This window comes from Xenopus laevis, chromosome 9_10L, assembly GCF_017654675.1.
Source record: "Xenopus laevis strain J_2021 chromosome 9_10L, Xenopus_laevis_v10.1, whole genome shotgun sequence".
NCBI lineage: Eukaryota > Metazoa > Chordata > Amphibia > Anura > Pipidae > Xenopus > Xenopus laevis.
In genome coordinates, this window is record NC_054387.1 from 86,158,502 (window position 1) to 86,179,685 (window position 21,184).

Genomic DNA, 21,184 nt, shown 5'->3' on the forward strand with positions numbered 1-21,184 from the left:
AGCTGGAAGAAGAAGAAAAAGGCAACTAACTCAAAACTATAAAACATAAATAATGAAGACCAATTGAAAAACTGCATAGAATTGGCCATTCTACAGCATACTAAAAGTTAACTTAAAGGTGAACCACCCCTTTATCTGAAAACAACTGAAATAAAAAGTAAGGGTTCAAAGGGGGAGCAACCCTATTAAAGGGTGTTTTCAGACATTTGGACCCTATTTAGCACTGGTGACTAAACATCCTTGGGCTCATTTATCAACAATGGGCAAATTTGCCTGTGGGCAGTAACCCATTACAACCAAATCGTTGAATACGGCAAAGGATTCACTGGCACACGGGTAATGCTGGCAGGGTGATACCCATGCTTTAAATTTATTTAATGCAGCATGCAACGTTTCAGGGATGTCCCCTTTTATGAAGCATACAAGATCATATGATCACATTAATCACTGTTATTTTATATCTTTCTTTAGGGGGAAAAATCCTACGGAACATGAACCTGGCCACGACTTTAGCTTTCTTTTAGGCCATAGCTAACTTAGGTGTTGCCAGTTTACTGAATTTCAGATTCATTAAGTCTTTATTATTACATACACAATAAATTACAATTATTTTCAACTCATTAATTGGTTTTCATTATAACGTTCATATTTTATTATAGTACAAACGTACTCTTTTATCCTACACATATATATATATATATATATATATATATAGATAGATAGATAGCTAGATATATATATATATCTATATATCTATATAGATATATAGAAGTTCAGTGGCAACTACAAATTACAACTACAAATTTGCAGCAGATTGGGATAAATAGGTCACATGAAAGCTTATATGAATGCTACAAGCCACTTTATAAGCAACAACATCTGATAAATGTTTGCAAACATAATCTGCTGTAACTTCATTGATGCAATGGAATGCATGTTGTGGGCCAGGAGTCCCATTAAATCTATGAAATTACAACAGAATAGTTTCAGATTTGTGGAGGGGGGGCTAAATACGCAGCACCCATGTGTAACCCAAGCATCAGCTTCCATAACTAGCTGCTAGCAGATACAATTAAGTGAAGGATAAAGTATAAAAATGTCACATTCTCCTCTGTAGCCTGTTGGAGATCTGGATACTCTCCACTCCAGAACCAACGAATGGAGCATAGAGATGCACATTGGGAATGTGGTACAATAAGGTGTGTGATTTAATCCATCACTATGAGTTGTGGGCAGGATAGATTTATGCACATGATGGATGGTTGGAAGTGTTACGACCCCTATTCAGCAATTGCAATGCATTATGTTACAAAAAAAAGTGACAACTCATGGCACTCTCAGCCTTGACTCTTTATTTCAGTTATTATACATATGAATGTACAGTCGGGCTAAAATCAAGAAAATGGAAATACTGTATAATATACAGAAATATTTCACCTTCAAGAGAAAAGTTGATCAGTGTACAAGGCTATATGCCATGTGTTTTGTAATAAATGAGATATCCACTCAATCCTGAGGTTCATTCCAGATGGGATTCTACAGTGATGTTTAACCAGTGTAATGCTGTCCAGTATCCTATGGAAGCCTTCATGTTATCCAGTACTGTACAACTCCCATTTTCTTTTTTTTCAGGGGACCAGAAAAAATCCAGGAAAATGTAAAATCAGTGACATGCATAATGCGTTATAAATTGGTAGGACCACAAAACAAACCTGTGTAAAATTAGGGGAATGCAAAATTGAAGTTCCATTGTATTTGCAGAGACTCTTGTGAATACTGTTATTTTTCCCTTGCAACGCTGGTTTGTTGCAGCTCTGTCTGCATTGAAGAATACAGGCCAGAGCTAAATATGGGGCTTGCAAGTGCTCAGTTGCAAGTAATGGAGAATATATTTGATTGCATATTCAGAATCCCAATACTCTCTGTCTGAAGACAACAACTTTCTGTGCTTTATCTAGGTTATTCCTTTCTGGAACAAACCATTCTAGACAAGACATACAATCATAGACTTTTCATTTACAGTTTGTTGTTACATTAATGGCGAAAATCCTAAATCTATTTACACATCCATGTAATATATCGGTTGACTGCTAAGAATGATAACGCAGGAATTTATTTGGAGGGAAATTGCTCACTCTTCCATCTCTTTACTCTCATCTTGTTCAGGGTAATCTCCTGCAGATAAACACACAAAAAGAATGAAGTGCCATTATGGATTCTTTATATGGGACATATACCCTTCCATTTAACATGTAAAATGGGCCAGAATGGTCTTCTCAACACTTTTGCACCTTACATTTAGGGGTTATTTGTTAAACTCCGAATGCAAAAATCCTGAAAAATTTGTGTTTTTTTAAATAAAATCAGACTTTTAAAAAATAACAAATTTTTCGGAATTTATTAAACCCCGAGGATGGAAAAGTCAGATTCTGAAAATCCAGCATCTCATACCTGTCAAGGTTGCATATAAGTCAATGGAAGAAGTCCCAATGATTTTCTGATGTGCGCTGGGGTTCGTGCAATACCCCAAAGTTTTTGGGCAAAGCAAATTTTCAGGAAAATGTAATAATAAATAAGTGTAAAAAACCTGAGCGGATTTGATCGGAGTTTGTAGCAGAAAATGTTGACATAAAATCGGAAATTCCCCCCCCCCCCAAAAAGAAACTTACTAAGGATAATTTACCTCTGCCATTGGTTCACTAAGGAAAGTAATAATTGTGCCTCTTAGGGCCCATGCAGGCTTAATGGTATAGGCACCTTGCACCAAATTAAGAGCAGCACTGTACTTACCCCAAGTACTTATGTAATTGACAGTAATAAGTTTCCACCAGGTCTAAAAACTAATAGCAGTAAATCAGTAGGTTGCATTTACTGGTCACCTGTTTAAAAGCAAACATTGGTGACTGGCTGCTACTGGTTACAAGACCTGTTGCAACTTCAGGACTTTTATTCTATTTCTCTATATAAATTTCAGAGCTTATGTGGAGTAAATTGCATTCAATGACAGTTTCAAGTTACATTTGTACCTTATACATAACTGCCTACTCAACCCATAAAAGGAAAAGTAAAATTATAATCACTGGGGGGGGATGCCAATTGTGATTATAATCATTCACCTTATATCCTGGGCCGGTGTTTGCTAAAAACGTCACCTCTTACAGATGTACTCCAGGCCAGTGCAGTTTTAACATACAAGGAGAAATAAACCTAAAAATAAATAGGGCTAGAAATGCCATGTTTTATATACTGAACTTATTGCACCAGCCTAAAGTGTCAGCTTGTCAATTGCAGCAATGATCCAGGACTTCAAACTTGACACTGGGGGTCACCATCTTGGAAAGTGTCTCTGACACTCACATGCTCAATGGGCTCTGAGCAGCTGTTGAGAAGCTAAGCTTAAGGGTCGCCACAAATTATCAAGTAGAAAATGAGGTTGGTCTGTAATGTAAGTTGATGCTACAAGGCTAGTTATTGTGCAGTGAATTAGCAGAAATGAAGATGGGGAGCTACTGGGACATCTTAAGAGACACAAATCTTCCCTGCTAAAGGGCTGTGGTTGCCTTGGGTTGGTACAGAAGCCCAAAACATAATGTACAACATTTCTAGCCTACTTCTTTAGTCAGGCTTTAGTTCTCCTTTAAAAGGGATGTCCACCTTTGTAAGCTAAACGGCACTAATAGAAACTTCGACCCCATTGATAAAATAGAAATATACACAATGTAGGACTGAACAGGCTTTTAATTAGTCTTCACATCTTTTCACCTTGTGCAGCTGCATTCCTACTGATATCGCTTGCACTGGTCTCTGGTGTTTCACCAAATGATTCTGGGGGGAAAACACAAACAAATTTTTCACAATGGATAGTTTTCGATTTCTTTAACCTGGTAACTAGACAACAGTTTGAATAAAACAGGTTAACGCGGTGGTCAATATCTAACACATGAACAACGCAAGCTTATTTAAAGTGTCTCTAACACCAGAAAAAAAAAGTATAAAAACATATTAAATTTGTCACTCTTAGCACAAACTGTCAATTATGCAATTTGCTAAGTGAACCATGGAAGTACCACCTTCTCAAGGCAGGGGTTCATTCCAGGGCTGTTGCATCCATGCACCCTGTACTTTCTACCTGCATGCCATACCAAATGCTCATAATAATTGAAATTTGGGGGTGCAATTTAGTGCTGTAACCACATACAGGGGTAGAGAAGCTCTGCCCATTCAATGTGAACAATATTATAGCTTCAGATGGACACACAGATTAAAGGTGGAAACAGGTATTTTGTAGAAGCAGCTCTTAGGTGAATAAAAAGCCCACTGAACATACTTGGCTGACTATTTACTGAAATGTAACCTCTCTCCCGTTGGAGATCAAATTCCATATTACCCTTCAAAGGGCTTGCAACGTCCATTTTTTTCTTTTGGTCCAATTAAGAAATAATTGTTTTTTATGTCTTGCACTAAACAGGACAAAGACAGGAAAATTCCTCGGTCCATGTGAGCAACTGGTATATAACAAATTTTCTCCTTGCATAACTCAAAGTTCACGTTAGTTACTGAGGCAAAATTTTTATGGTATTTACTTAAAGTGGACCTGTCATCCAGACACAAAAATCTGTATAATATTATTATATTTCAAATTAAACATGAAATCCAATTTCTATTTTTTATTAAAGCATTTATAGCTATTAGAAGCTCATTTAAAAATCTCAGCAGTCAATCAAATATTGTCTGCCCTGCCTTTCGTTATTGCCCTGGGCATAGAGGCGGGGCAGACAATTACTTTCACTTTCCATTCAGCACTTCCTAAATGTCACTGCTCTCAATACATTCCCCGTTCTCTTTACCATTTAATTGTGTAGCCAGGGCATGGGGATGGACATCAGGTCCCCCATTCTGGTGCACAAACAAGATTCTGAGATGATACAAGGCTTGTCTTAATAACAGTGTGCACAAAATGGCTGCTGCCTGCTTGCTATAATTTTGAAATCCCAGACTGAAGTAAGATTCAAATAATTTATATAGTGTAATTAAAGTTCATTTTGCTTGACTATTGTGATCAAATAGGATTTTGAATAGTTTTTTTTGGGGTGACGGCTCTCCTTTAAAAATGTCGCCTGAGTATTTTTCCCCATACAATTTTAGTGGGGAAATTTGTTACAGAATTTTGCCCTAAAAGAAATGATGTGGTTATTGTGAAATGCTTTAAAATACACAAGAACACATTGCAGTCTGCAAAGTGCAGAACGGTCCTATCTGTACTGTGTGTCCTAAGTCAGGAATTAAGAGCAGGGCAGAACTGCATCTCCTGAAGCTGCTCTCTGTACATTGAACTGCATTATTGATCCAGTGCTCTGTGCAGAGAGCAATAACCATGGAGAGCAAATGATGGCAAATAGGCACGGTCTTGCCCTGTAGTGTTCTTGAACTTGCACCCCATGGGGTTGTTAATAACCTCTGACATATTTGATGTGTCAGAATAATGACTTTCATGTGCATTTTACTTGAGTGCAGGGGACTGTCTGTGCTTTTTTCTTAGTTAGACCTGTGCTTGCAACAAAAACACTAAACTATAATACTAGAATGCTGAAATGGACAATAACATTATTCTCCTCTGCAGGTAATAGTTTTGTATCCTCAGTCTTTACCATGAACAATCCGATCCAGGTCAATGTCTCCAAAAATGAACTTTATCTTTTCCATTGCATGGTCACTGTTGGAGGAGCCATGGACTGCATTCTGCAGAATACTCTTTGCAAATTTGCCTCTCAGAGAATCAGGCAAAACTTTCTGAGCCTCGGCTGGATCTGTGGGACCCATAAGTGACCGCCACTCATGCACTGCATTCTCCTTGCTGAGGATCATCATTAAACATGGACCCCTGAAAGACAACAGAAACACTGAGAGAATTCCCCATCCCGTATGTTGTCATTATATGTAACTAGAAGGAGGCAGGCATTGCAGGGTTTAGTTTCAATGCCCAACTGAGACTGTATGTTTGTTTTACAGTAAGGGCAGATTTATCAAAATGTGAGATTAGAGTTTACCACAGAAGAATTCACCCACTTTCTAATTATTCCTATGGCATTTTTAGAAGTGCATTTATCAATAAGTGAAAGTTAGAGTTCACCATTTGACAAATAAGCCTCTAAAAACCCCATAGGAATGAATAGGAAGTGGATGATTTTTTTCTCTGGTGAGCTCTAATCTCACATATTTATAAATCGACCCCTAAGTGTACTATATATATTTTAAGGTGAGTAAGAAAGTTTGGAACCCCACCAGCAAGAAGTGAGTGCTGTTACTACACAGTTATAGGTACATAATTTCACTTAGTCATTTTTAAGTAGGACCTACACCCTCTGAATAAATAACTCATTTAAGCAGCTGTTAACTAAAGGAATGTGAGTGCCTCTGTAGTTTAATAGCAAAGGTACAGGCATTTTACCCATGTACCCCCTTTGATACACCAAACACAATACTTGCTTTGAGTGATATGTTTTATGAATTGTATGTGGCACAGACCACTACAACTTTCAGGTATCCACAAAAACCTGTGTCAGAATTACACAACGCTTTGCTAGAGTTTATAAACTGGCCAATGCCAATGTTATTTATGTATAAATATATAAGGGGATCATACTGTATAATAATCTCTCTAATGCTTTATTTACCAGTAGTTCCTTCCAGCTGACACAAGGTCACCCATTCTGATTAGAAGAAAAGAGGTTCCACCTAAATATTCGGAAGGGTTTTTTTTCTATAGTGAGAGCTGTGAAGATGTGGAAAGGAAATTTCTTCCCCCTCAGAGGCAAATTGGAGAGGCTGCAGATGGGTTTTTTGCCTTCCTCTGGATCAGCTGGCAGTTCAGCAGGTTAAAAGGTTTAACTGGATGAACTTACTATGTTACTATGTTACAGTCTTACAGAGAAAGGACCATCCTCAACTTTGGTGGTATCACATTTACACACAATAACATCATCAGTGCAAAGATGGCCTGTGTTAAGCAGACATTTCAGTAAGGGATCTAACGGGGTGCTGGGTGTTGTGCAACAACCAGTGGGGTATCAAAGATCCCCAACGGTATTGTTTGCCTCATTACGCATATCATACAAGTTAATGACTTGTAGACAGTTAGCATTGAGTGTGCTTGAAGAGGGATATAAAAAGTAAGAAAATAGAATTTTCTGGTAAGAAAGATTTCTCACCTGCACATATAATTAACAAGCTGTTCAAAGAATGGTTTCCCCTTGTGTTCTTTGTAAAATTCTTCAGCCATCTCTCTGTTCAAGTTTGCCTCCTTAATCTGAGAGATGGTAAATCCAGCCCCTTGAATCTGCTCTAAGATTTCATCTATTGGAAAGAAGGAAAGAGGATTTCTAGTTGAGCTTGTAATGCATCCATAATTTGCTAGGTGTGTCAGTGACATTAAATACACGGTAAAATAACGCAACTAGTACTTTTCTTCAGGAAATTTAATACAGTTTCTTCTCTTACCTCTGTGTTCCTCTAATGCATCTGGTTTGATTGTTGCTAGAGTGTGCTCTACTGGGAAGAAGAAGTTGATCTCCTTCTTGGCCTCTTCTGTTGTTGAGCTGCCATGTAGCTGGTTAGTCTCACTGTCACTGGGAGCAAACTGAGCTCGCAAACTGAGAAGTTATGAAACAGAGACAAATTTGATACAATCCAAATATTTTTGCTATTAGCTGTCATAGAATATTCAATTATTAGCACATTATTTTTTGTAATTATTTAAATTTTTAAAAAACGATAACGTCTAAAAAGTGTCATGCCCATTTCAGTTTTTACTTGATCTTACCTCCTTGGGAGGAATGGAGTGAATATTGTTGGAGGATGAATCAATATTGTATCATTAGGTACACTGCACGCAATCCATAAGGCAGGCAAGTGCCACCAAGCACAACTATGTGCAAGTGCAATAAGTGACTTTTGATGAAGGTAATCTTTAATGAAAGCAACTGTTTATTTCCTCATAAATAAGAACAACTCAATAAACCTTTTCCATGTACTGAATAGAAATTACATTTATGCCATTTGATATTATTTTACTTATTTAAATTTTATTTCACTTTTTTAATTAGTGTTACTGTCCTTCTAAGCAAAACTTTTCTTTGTGGTTAATGTTGCCTTATTAATTTAATAAAGTAAATAAAGTACAGAATTTAATTATCTTATACCTGGGATAGCTGAAAATTTGCTTTGTTCCCCAAAAGAACTGCACAAAAATTAATATGTTTAAACATTTTAACAAACCTGTCTGGTGCTTCACTCAAAGCTTGGCTTAATGAGGCAGGGCCCAGCATATTCCTCCAGTGACCCACTGCATTGTCTTTCACCAGTGCCAGGGCTAATACAGGACCACTAATCAAATGAAATTACGTGAAAATATTTAGTTGTCATTTCCTTAGCATTTTTGAAAGAAAGTATAAATGAGTTTAATAGCTGAAGATGAGATTGTATGTAAAAGGGCACATTTAACTGAAAACAAAGGAGACATTTATTTAAATGTGAATTTTCTCCTTGTCCAACTGCACAAAACTTTGCAGAAACATCACTGCAGAAACATCGTGTCGCATTTGACAGTTTTGACAATAAAAAAATCGAAAATCCAAATTAGTGTGCGTGCAAACTATTTGCAAATATTTGCTCCCCGTACAAGATGTACAAAAAATCTAAAGGGGAACAAGGTGCATTGTGTGCAAAACACTTTAGTAAATCAGCTGCAAAGTCTCTTACCTGGTCATCTGCTTAAGAAGAGCTGGATAATAGTCCTCATTAATATGTTCTTTGTAGAACTCCTGAACTTGATGCTCAGTCAGCATTACCTCTTTCTGCATTGCTATACTGAAGCCAGCATCTTTAATACTTTGCAAAATCTCATCTGGAAGGATTCAGGGGGATAGGTACATATACAGTCAGTCCAAGAATTTGACATGTAATACATGTAACAACCAAGGAAGGTATGGCTTGCAGGTAAATCTAACCTGTGAAAGTCATTCATCTACCTTAGCCATTAATCATTTTGCCCACAGCCGGGCCAAGCAGTATTACTGACTAAGGCATTTGCCCTGCTCACACATCACGTAACAACCCCACCACTGCCATATTGTCCACATAGGCTCTTTCCAAATCGCTCCCCCCTTTATTGCACCATCCCCATTGCTGCATTTCGCTAGCTCCATCTCCGCCCTTGCCTCACCTTCTTTTATCACTATTACACATACACACAAATAGTGATTTTCCCTTGTCACTACTGAATTTTCTTGTCCTTTCATGGTCATTAGCATCTCTAAAGCCCCTCTTTCAACTAGAAATCACCCCTTGCATGTACCTTTCTCCAGTGCCCAGGATAGAAGTTTTAAACTAGACTTTTTTTTTTACCTTTCCTTTCCTTCAGGATTTCTGGTCTGATCAGTGCTAATGTTCTTTCTGGTTTTACTGAAGTCAATTCCTTCGGTGATTCATTGGAAATCTTGAAATTGGGGAAGAAAAATGCCAGCTCCCGGCTAGCTTGTTCTCGGTCATTGCTCCCGTGTACAGCATTATACAAAACTTCTGTGCCATACTGAGCTCGCAGACTGCAGGAGACAGAACCCCGCTGTTAGTGCAGGCAGTTGCAGCATCAACCAATTTCTGCTAAATATTTACTACACAAAAATAATTTATTTCTCCAAATTTATTGGTTATTGGATATGGGCCAGGAGGCCCGAACTGGCAATCTGTGGATTCTGGCAAATGCCAATGGAGCTACTGTAAAGATGCCCATGGGCCTCTGTGAACTTGAAATGCCAGGGCCTAGTTTGAATCCCAGTTCGGACCTGTGGGCTAGCAAAGATCAGTCTTGATAAATCATTATTATAATAATATGAATAAGGTCATAGCAAATTCTTGGATGGCCTTACTTTACACAGAATTAAACTTGGAAAACAAAATATAATGTCTTTAAAATACAACTATACATTCTGTCTCCCCTTTCTGAAAGGAGCTAATTCAAATGGTGTATTAAAACTACTAGCATCTTTGTATTCATTTATTCTCACTGTTTATTCCATAATAACTCTATTCAAAACAACTTTTCCACTTGCACTACATACATTAGTGGTGCTACATGATTAAATATAAGTCCCCTTTGAATAAGGAAAGCCAAACCAGAGCTTCATATAAACCACAGAAGGCTTAGCACTGAGATTTGGAAGAAAAAATATTTTTAAGGCACACAAGGTAATTATGTCAGCTGACCTTTACTAGCCTGACCATGTTTTTTGACCCTACCTTTCTGGTTTTTCTTTTTTGGCAATTTCGACATCTGTTGGCCCTATAAATTCTCTCCAAGCTGGAATCACATCCTCATCTTCATCCGACTTAGATATAATTAAGATGTGACATGGGCCACTAGACATGAACTGTATAAGCTCCTGGAATTTTTCCTATAAAGAAAATATGCAGTGGAATACAGGAAAATTGTCTATATCTATTTATATGATATATAAATAAATATATAAATACATATGTGTATGTTTTTATATTTCTCTTGTGTGCTGTAGGAACTATATACATTTTCACAGAGTCATTATAAAGTTGTTTTAATAAATCTTTCTGTAGAATCTTTATTACAAGCTGCATTCCATTATCACTACTAGATGAAAAAGTACAGGTACTATTAAAACATAAAATGAAGGTATTATGAATTAAAGCTATATGATGATATATAATCTGGTTTAAGGTTTTTTCATTTTATCACATCACATTTCTTAATTTTACTATTGTACTCTCCTGAATTTTGTAATTTGTTTACTGTCTGGCAGGAAGAAATGGTATAGTATACTCACTGATATTTGTTGTATTATATTAAAATAGCATTACACTACTCCTTGTTCCCTCGTGCATTTGTACTCACCTCTCCTGCTCTGTGCTGGTAAAACTCTCTTGCTTCAGATTCTGTCATTGTACGTTCTTCATTAGCCAAAATCTCAAACCCTGATTCTTGTATCTAAAAAGATATAAAGTATTTGGTAAGCACTCTGGTAATGAATATGATGAACAACATGACCTATCAGTTATTGAATAATGGTATGGCAAATACATTTAAAGTAATTTGCTGTATTGGGGGACTTAGGATATTGAATACCTTTGGCTGCAGTGTGAGGATTAGTAAAGCAGGTTTGAACTCTGTACAGTATCCTTACATAAATTATTAGCTTTTTAGACATATATATATATTAGTGCTCTGTTGACTTGTATATAAGAGATAAATGTGCCTGCGTCTTCCTCATATTTTCATTTTTGTTAAAATCCAGAGCCACTTTATCAAATGGACAAACGTGGTATGAATTTTGTGCCACATAAATCCTCTGAAATGCAACAACCAACCACCAACTTTTTTGACTAGAAACTGCAGAGTTGAAAGTTAATTTATGAAATGGCAGGTGCAGGCATTGGTGTGCTAATGAGCTCAGAATTGCAGCTGTTAGCACACCCTGCACCTTGCACCCATCCATAATGAAATACACCTTTTGTAGCACATCCTGCACAAAGTGCAGATTGTAGTACTTTGGAGTATAAGCGAGTCCCGTATTTAATGACTGCCTGGAGAAGGCAGTAAGAGCAGAGTTACAGATACTCCCTATGCCTGCATGCACTCTGAGATAGTGAGCTAACAAGGGCCGTGCATGTGGTTGACCCGTCCCTAATAGAGGTGGCAGCAAATAGTAGGAAGAAAAACATTGTAGTCCAATATTTTTTATATTTTTTAGCAAATAAGCCAGGTGTTTTAATCAGGTGAGCAACATTAAAACAACACACCTTTTATCAATAAACGGAAATATATCTTATCTTATTTAACCACATTGCCGTATACACCCCATTGTTACCAAACCCAGCTTTGCTTTATTACAATTGGATAATGTTTTCCCATTTTTTGTCCTCATTCTTGTCTGTAAAAAGTCTAGAAGATGATAATCATTGAGAGCAATTTCTATATTTAATTTAACTTGATTTTAAAAGGTACGTACCTTCATTATAATTTCATCTGTTTTGCCATGTGCAACTGCATCTGGTTTAATAATTGCCACAGTGTAAGATTTGCCGGATGGGACTGTTATTGTAAAAGAAACATAAAGGATGCACAAAAGAACATTAGCTAGATTCTTATATTTCACTTGTTTATGAAAAATGCAGTTGTTAATCATGGATGTTAATTAAAAGAACCAGGTACAAATTACAAATATTTTTGGCTTCAAAAACACTCACCGAGTTCTTCATCCTCAGTCTGTGCTTGGACAGGGACAATTTCATCTTCTTCCTCCAGAAGAACCTCATCTTTAATCTATATAAATAGAATTCAGTTAAAACACAAGCCATACATGATAATGTCAAAAAGTTATTGGGTCTACGTTTTTAGGGACAGAAATGTGTGCATTTGCATCTATGCACCATACCTTCAATATTCCTTCCAACAAAATGTTTTTTCTTCCAATGTGGCTCTCAGTAACCCTTTCTTGCCTTCACACATCCATTTTCTCCCTTTTAATCCTTTCTTTATCAAATGTTCTTTTTTTGGTTTCATACAAAATAAGTTTGGTCTTTTTCCTATTACTTCCCATAGGTCCCAAGTGCATCTCCTCCATAGATATCTGTTACTTCTGTAATACAACTTTGTTCCTGCTTCCTTCCTCCCAAATATACCAGTTGTTCTGTGTCCTTTCCACTCATACAAAGCTCCTTCACTTCTGCTTCTAGCTATGCCAGAACCCATCTGCTCCTTCTTTGTCTGCTCTCTGCACTTTTCTAAAGCTTTGTGGCTTCTGCTCTCCAGAACTCCAAAAAGCAAAAATCTGCTCCTGGCTGCCTATTTTATATGTTGTATGCATAACTTTACATTTATCAACACAACATGTCTGGTTTACACAAATTAAATTTAATGTACCACTGAGTAGAAATGTTTGACAATCAAAATGAAAGCCTAACGAAAGAAGTAGCCTAGAAGTGTTGTACATTATGTTTTTGGCTTCTTTACCTACCCAAGGCAATCACAGCCCTTTAGAGACAGTGAAAATTTGTCTCTCTGAAGATGTCCCAGTAGCTCCCCAACTTTTTCTCTGCTGATTCACTGCTATGTTCACTGTTACTGAGTTTAGGGGCCAACTCAAAATATACAGTACGCATAGAATATATATGTCACAATATAAGGCTGATTAGTAATTAATACAGATAATTACTACAGGACAGCTCAGAAACCAGTGCAACTAGCATCAGAATTTAATAATCAGCCCTTTAGCATCAGCTTATATTACAGACCAACCTAATTTTCTGCTTGACCATTTGCGACAACCCCTAACTTTAGCTTCTCAACAGCTGCTCAGAGCCCACTGAGCATGTGAGTGTCCTGGGCACTTTCCAAGATGGTGACCCCTGTGACAAGTTAGAAGTCCTGGATTATTGCTGCTATTGACAAGCTGAAACTTTAGGCTGGTGTAATAAGTGCATTATATACAATATGGCATTTTGACCCCTATTAATTTTTAGGGTTTATTTCTCCTTCAAGAGACCTGACATTAGGAGAGATACATTTATTTATTATGTAGAGCTGGTATTGTAAACCATATTGAATTGATGAATTGGTCAAGGAAGGCCTTGGACAGAAACTTGATGTACCTCAACAAGCACAGAAGAAGATAATATACCACTCTAGGAAATAGTAAAAAATGATGTGAAAGAAATTGCCTCCCCAATGCCTCTTGCAGAGCTACAACTACCAGAAAAAAAGTAACTTCCAGGTGGAACTTAGGTTTACCAAGGATTGTGCCATCTGCACATAAAAATATCCCCTGCATATCTTCCAGCTACTGTTATATTTTGTAGATACATACATGCACAAACATAAAATTCTAATCACCAGAATTGTGTCTGTAAGAGATGGTTAAAGATAAAATGGCTCATTACCACATGGCGCTCTGAGCCTTGGTTCAAAACTTTCTTTTCTGCTGCCAGTTGCTCGATTATGGTCTTCTGCAGTAAAGGTCCATTGGCTCCTCTCACCACTGCCACCAGCTCCCCTCCCTGTCAAATTGGACTAGAGTTAGAAAAAGCAATCTACCAGACAGAAGGCCAGAGGCCATGCCCAAGCAAGAATAATAGTTCATTCCCAAACGCCTACAGTGTTTATTACGTTTATTTTAACTTTTTTTGAGTTTTTTTAAATAAAGTGTATCTTGTATATATTTTTCAGTATTTATTTTTATTTTATTATTGTTTTGTCCCCTGTATGTTGTATTAACATAGTGTTCTACGGTATAGAGCTAAATGTGCAATTTTGCACTACATTGACAAGTCACTCACCGCAAGAAAAAGGAAGGTGGGCTCACACTTCCCTCTGTACTTCACAAGTGAATCAATGGTGTCCGATTCTGCCTGGGGTTTGAAACATAATAAAAAGTGAGTCTGGTTCACTGAAAGAACATATATTGGAAAATAATGAAACCTTTTCTATCATCAGCAAATTGCTTGACCTAACTGGAAAAATTTGGTATATTCAATGTGCGATCCTGATCAAAAGTTGGAGGATTTCAAAATAATCCTACTTTGCTCCTGAAACACCTGGGAGCCCAACTTGAAGCACTTTCAGAGTGAGATGTGGAATTAACCTTTTTTGCAATCTTGCATATTCTATGGCTGAATGACTGATACTTCAATGTTTTCATATATCTCTAATCTGTTTATAAACTTTGGGGAGCCCTAAACAAAAGTTAGAACCGGAAGGGGGTCTTGAACTAAAAAAATCCCTGATGTAAAGCTCCCTTTGGGCTTTAGTGGCTTTCCACTATTTAGGTCTTACAAATTGTTGTACAGGCTGCCAGGCAATTTAACTTTATCTTAATCAGGTAATCACTTATTTCCCTCTGTGGAAGATATGGCAACTTTTAACAGTGTAATCTCTATGAAGCTTTATCTTTATTTTCTCACCACAGCAAAGTGAAGAAGGTCATCCCCCAGTTCATTTTTGATTTTTCTAAATAAGCTGACTGTTGGTTTGCACGGACCACACCAGGCCTGGTAGACATCCACCACTGAAGATAGAAACAAGCATGAATATATCAATTTCCTTTATTTTAATGTGGAGATCCATCATACATATATACTAGTAAAGATTACAATTGCAAAACCGTTTCTAGTTTTTAAAACCTCATGCAATGATTTGCTAGGAGACTTGTACACTTAAGGTCATTGGTCAATTTAGCTTTCAGCTCTTTCTGGCCCTAACTAAAGGTGGGCAGATTTAAGCTGTCCCTTCAGACTTATCTGCCCATGTATGGGGCCCTCAAACGGGTATCGGTGAACAATTTGTATTAGTTTGATGACCTCAAACAAGCTACCTCTTCTTCAACTTTCATGATGTTTCAAACCCTTCAAACTGTTCAATGTCAACCTTTTTTTAGTTCTAATGGATTCTTTAAATGTTGTATTACAAATGTGGTGACAAAATTTTAAATGTAGTCATTAAATATGTATATATTTGGAGCCTATTTGTCATGCTGTGTAAAAAGTGGAGTGAAGCATTACTTATAATATTGCTAAGAGAAACCAATCGGCAATTCATTTTCAACAGTTAGAAAATAAAAGCAAAGATCTGATGATGTTGCTATGAGCAACATCATTGTTAACGCTTCACTCCACTTTTTATACAGCACGATAAATAGGCCCCTTACTGTAGTCTACTATAAACCAAGAGAAATATAAAGAATGTTGTCTTTCCAGTTTACTCACTGCACGAAGCTCTCTTAGGCCTTCCAATTTGATCAGGTTCATCCAAACCTTCAGCCCTAGGACCAAACTATCGGATTGCAATGAAAAGAATGAGCACCAATGGGATGAGGACTGCATCAACTAGCTTATGCGGTCCTCGATCACCAGATAAATCAACAATCGCAGATAGATATCTTGGCCATATATCGATTGGGGTGACCCATTGGAAGCTCCCATACACTGGCAAATAAGCTGCCAAATCGGTCTAAAGGACTGATATCGGCAGCTTTAATCTGCCTTGTATGGACATGTAAGCCTACATTTTACTACCATGTATATAAGTTGGGCATATCTTCCCCATCCAAGCCACATCATTTGTACTGCATAAACCCCTTGAATTTACCAGTGCCATCTGATTTCCTAAAACAAATAGCAGCTTTCACCCGACAGCCATTTGCCCTCTGACACATCATCAGTAACACTGACATCTGCAAACAGGACATGCTGTAAAGTACATGCAATGCAGAATGCAGGTTTACACAGGCACGACAGAAAAAAAGTTCTGCTGGGGTTGAGCACTGTAATGGTTAAGCTGAGCTCAGAAGAGGTGGTTAGAAGAAAAAAATAGGATCAAACAGCTAGAGTTTCTATGGGAACCAGCAATGCTATCTCTTCATTGGCTGTTAGACTGGAGGGTGATTAATCTGAGCTGAGAAGAATGGAGCATGCTCATTAGTCAACAGCCAAAGTAAATTCCTGAGGAAGGGGGCAGAGTGGGTTAGAGGAGGAACAGGATTTCTAAGTGATTAAGGGATGCTGCAGCCTTACTGTTAACCTTTTAATAACTAAAAGGCAGGTATCTAAATATTTCAAGGATTCTGTTCACTGATTATTTTTTTTGTGAGGGGGGTTACATGTCCTTTAAGTCATAGAGTGCTTAAAAAGTTTTCATCTTACCTTGAAGTCCTTTGGTTGATAGGGCCTCTTCCCATTGTTCTTGATTGCTGAGTGCAATCTGAAAAAGAGTACTCCTTTTCAAAAAGTACCATAGTAATAGCATACCATAGCAATCTCTAACCACTAAATGTATGTATTGCAACAGGGTTTTTCTGTTTTAAAGGAAATGGAAACCCTCACAATAAATGAGTATAACATTTTGTTTCTAAGCAATGGTGCAACTTTATTTTATTCTAGGTTTCAAGAGTTTTTATACTGTTGATATATAATGAAATTGAAAGAAAAGCTGCTGGTGAAACAATCATCTCCTGGCCAGTTCTTTCAATCATGCCAAACTGGAAAAATACTTAAGAAAAACAATATGGAACTGTTCTGATACTGCTCTGCTTAAGAAAGACCAAAGGAAAGATGCTTTTTCTGCTCTTGCCTAAGCAGAACAACAAAAAGTGCTCCCTTTTCCTCTGCTAAAAGTTTCTCCAGAATGTCAGGCATTTAGTATAACTGACCAGTAGATGGAGAAGTTGTTTCAGTTACATTTTATTGGCAGAGTAAAATTTGCTAGAGCAATTTTGCATTAAGGGGGTGGTTCACCTTTAAGTTACCTTTTAATATGTTATAGAATGGTTAATTCTAAGCAAATTTTCAATTGGTCTTCATTATTTATTTTTTTATCGTTTTTTAAATATTTGCCTAACTATTTTCAGTTTTCAAATGGGGGTCACTGACCCCATCTAAAAACAAATGCTCTGTAAGGCTACACATGTATAGTTATTGCTACTTTTTATTACTCATCTTTCTATTCAGGCCTCTCCTATTCATATTCTATTCCCTTATTCAAATCAATGCATGGTTGCAGGGGGAATTTGGACCCTAGCAACCAGATTGCTGAAACTGCAAACTGGAGTGCTGCTGAATAAAAAGTTAAATAACTCAAAAACCACGAATAATAAAAAATGAAAACCTATTGTGTCAGAATATCATTCTCTACGTCATACTAAACGTTAATTCAAAGGTGAACAACCCCTTCAACTTATTTTGAAAGTTTACATGTCTTTTAAAATAATAATATTTCAATATAGCATTCATTTTAACTGGGATATACTTTCTGTCATCTGTAAATCAATTCCAGGGGCACATTACTGCAGGGCAGGTGCATGACCACACATTTAATTTAAAACGGGGCATTCTGATCCACACCCTCCTACCATGATAATATAAAGAACTTGATTATAAAAGCAGAATGACACTACCAAGTAGAAATTGTAGATGTATCCAGGGCCGGAACTAGGGGTAGGGAGAGTAGGTACGTGCCTAGGGCGCAAAACTTACAGGGATCCTGTCATCGGAAAACATGTTTTTTCTCAAAACGCATCAGTTAATAGTGCTGCTCCAGCAGAATTCTGCACTGAAATCAGGGTCGGACTGGCATGCCGGGGTGCCGGGAAAAAACCCGGTGGGCCCCAGCCTTGATGGGCCCATAGGCCCTTGCTTTAGTTAATACGCGACTTGTGATAGCTTAATAAAATACCGTGCGCGTGTGTTCAGGTGAACTTGAACACAAAAGCAGAGCAGCGTGGGCCTCACTAAAATCAGTAAATGAGATCTGTAAATGGCAATGGGCCCAACGCCTCCCTGCGTCAGTCACTTCTCTTCCGCCCCATATAGTTAGCTGTTGGTCGAGTCGAGGCTGCTATCCATTCCTGCTGGTGATTGACTGTGCCTGCACGTGACGTAAATTATACGTTACAGCCAGGCAGGAGGCAGGCAGGAAGCAGCCGTAATTCTGTCCCAGCACGCGCATAGTACATTCTTTTAGGCTTTAAGTTAACTTTTATTATGTTATAGAATGGACAATGTCTTAGCAACATTTCAATTGGTCTTCATTTTTTATTTTGTATAGTAATGATTTGCCTTCTGACTCACACCAATCCCTGGTTGCTAAGGAATTTAGACCCTAGCATCCAGCAGTGCTGAAATTCCAAACTAGAGCTTTGAACAAAATGCTTAGTGATTAAAAAATTACAAATAATAAAAAATGAAGATCAATTGCAAGTTGTCTTAGAATATCACTGTCTGGGTCATACTAAAAGTTCATTTTAATGTGATTCTGTCATGATTTTTATGGTTTATTATAATTATTATTAACATCTATTTATATAGCGCCAACATATTGCGTAGCACTGTAAAGTAAATGTGATTATACAACTAAATCACATGAATTATATACATAGAACATATGGTGTTACATACATCACAATCAATACCGGTACAAAGGGTGAGGAAGGCCCTATGCAGAAAGAGCTTACACTCTAAAGGGAAGGGAGTAATACACAAGGTGTGGGAGTGGGCAAGATTGAATTAAGTGTGTGAGAAATGTGGTACTGTATGTGGTGTTGCGTTTGGTAGTTAAGCAGAGTGAGGGTAGGCTTCTCGAAAGAAGTGCGTTTTCAGAGATTTCTTGAAAGCAGAACGGTTGGGAGAAAGTCGGACAGACCGTGGGAGAGAGTTCCAGAGGGGTGCAGCCCTTGCAAAGTCTTGAATGCGAGCATGTGAGGAGGTAATCAGAGAAGAGTTGAGCAGCAGGTCAGTAGAGGAGCGTAGTAAGCGATTGGGTGAGTATATAGAGATGAGTTCAGAGATTTTTATTTCTAAATGATATGCAAATAATTCACTCTACAATATAAAATTTCATTCCTGAACCAACAAGTGCATTTAGTTATAATATTGGTGAGTAGGTGCATCTCAGGTCATTTTGCCTGGTCATGTGCTTTCACTATTTTGTACCCGTGGGGTGGATCCTTCAGATGAGGTTTCCTGGTGGGCCCCATGCACCCCAGTCCGACACTGACTGAAATCCATTTCTCAAAAGAGCAAACAGATTTTTTTATATTCAATTTTGAAATCTGACATGGGGCTAGACATTTTGTCAGTTTCCCAGCTGCCCCTGGTCATGTGACTTGTGTCTGCACTTTAAGAGAGAAATGCTTTCTGGCAGGCTGCTGTTTTTCCTTCTCAATGTAACTAAATGTGTCTCAGTGGGACATGGGTTTTTACTATTGAGTGTTGTTCTTAGATCTACCAGGCAGCTGTTATCTTGTGTTAGGGAGCTGTTATCTGGTTACCTTCCCATTGTTCTTTTGTTTGGCTGCTGGGGGGGAAAAGGGAGGGGGGTGATATCACTCCAACTTGCAGTACAGCAGTAAAGAGTGATTGAAGTTTATCAGAGCACAAGTCACATGACTTGGGGCTGCTGGGAAATTGACAATATGTCTAGCCCCATGTCAAATTTCAAAATTGAATATAAAAAAATCTGTTTGCTCTTTTGAGAAATGGATTTCAGTACAGAATTCTGCTGGAGCAGCACTATTAACTGATTCATTTTAAAAAAAAAAAAATTTCCCATGACAGTATCCCTTTTAGGGGCGCCAGGAACGTACCTTTCACTGCTGCCTACCCCAGTCCAGTCTGAAAAGTCCGGCTGGTTGCTCGTTTCCGTGCCTGTGCGTGCGCACGGTGATGGGGGTGATCTTGCCAGTCAGCGTGCGTGTGTGCGTGCTCATTTCCGTGCTGGCTGCGTAGGGGGCGATGGGCTGGCTGGGTTGCCTGGGGGCCTGGCCGGCTTGGCTCGGTCCTGGATGTATCTATATTATGCCTGATATATTGTGGTTAGGGTTGCCACCTGGCCGGTGTTATACCGGGCTGGCCGGTAAAAATGATGGTTGATCCCAATGTTATTAATAGGGAAAAAATGTAAATATATAGGAAGGCCGGACAACCCTAATTGTGGTCAATTTGAAACCAAGGTCATTTCCAGGGGTTACAGTTGTCCAGACTGGGGCAATATCAAAGGGGTTCTGCACCCAAAAGCTATTTTTGGAATAATAAAATAAAATGTAATTCTACACTGGAAACTTCTCAATATACATTAGAGATTGTTTTAAATGTGATTGCCCTTTAAAGCAGTGTTTGACTGTCCCTTGCGGTTTTCCTGTCCTGACTCTTGAAACAATGTAGCCTAAATCAGCTCCCTGTTTCAGGAGTGAGAACCATCAGTGCCTAAAATTAAAAATAATAACGGCCAGATCAATACTGTGTTTGATAACAATTAATACAGAACAAGGCTAAAAAAAAAGTTGTTTTGAATTAAATTTTATTTTTTTATGCAAAAAATAGGTTTTAGGTGGCGAACCCTCTAAACATAGGAACAGCTCGAGCTTGCTACTAAGTGCCATTTCTTATCACTGTTCCATAATAAGCCACTGTATCTTGTGAGGGTAAAGTTGGTGACACATATGATCTGCACTGAAATGAATGCAACAGTCCCCTTACCTGCAATGACGATTCTCTTTTCTTCCCAGCCATGTCTAGCCAACAAACGTTATCATTCAGCAGGTCGGCTATTCGCAGAACACACACTTCCTAGCAACCAGGACGCTCACGCACCGGTTACCAAGGCGACAGACGT

The 21,184-nt window shown here is 38.0% G+C and overlaps 2 protein-coding genes across 4 annotated transcripts in view; one reads left to right on the forward strand and one right to left on the reverse strand.

The window, feature by feature from the left end:
- dpepe.L (dipeptidase E L homeolog) overlaps positions 1 to 620 on the forward strand; it is a 10,888-nt gene extending 10,268 nt beyond the window's left edge. For all 3 annotated transcript variants that reach the window (XM_041575460.1, XM_041575461.1, NM_001085800.1), the window contains 1 exon segment: positions 472 to 620. In XM_041575460.1, the coding sequence (XP_041431394.1) occupies positions 472 to 535 (64 nt within the window). In that variant the 3' untranslated portion in view covers positions 536 to 620.
- Positions 621 to 1,337: 717 nt separating this feature from the next.
- nme9.L (NME/NM23 family member 9 L homeolog) lies at positions 1,338 to 21,154 on the reverse strand (the record flags this gene model as incomplete). The annotated part of the gene is given in 17 exon segments (NM_001091578.1): positions 1,338 to 2,175; positions 3,763 to 3,825; positions 5,649 to 5,881; positions 7,209 to 7,353; positions 7,498 to 7,649; positions 8,275 to 8,382; positions 8,758 to 8,902; positions 9,403 to 9,599; positions 10,294 to 10,448; positions 10,919 to 11,011; positions 12,033 to 12,115; positions 12,271 to 12,346; positions 13,963 to 14,079; positions 14,359 to 14,430; positions 14,983 to 15,086; positions 16,720 to 16,777; positions 21,049 to 21,154. Coding segments are annotated over 17 exon segments (1,878 nt in total). The 3' UTR covers positions 1,338 to 2,131.
- Positions 21,155 to 21,184: the final 30 nt, after the last annotated feature.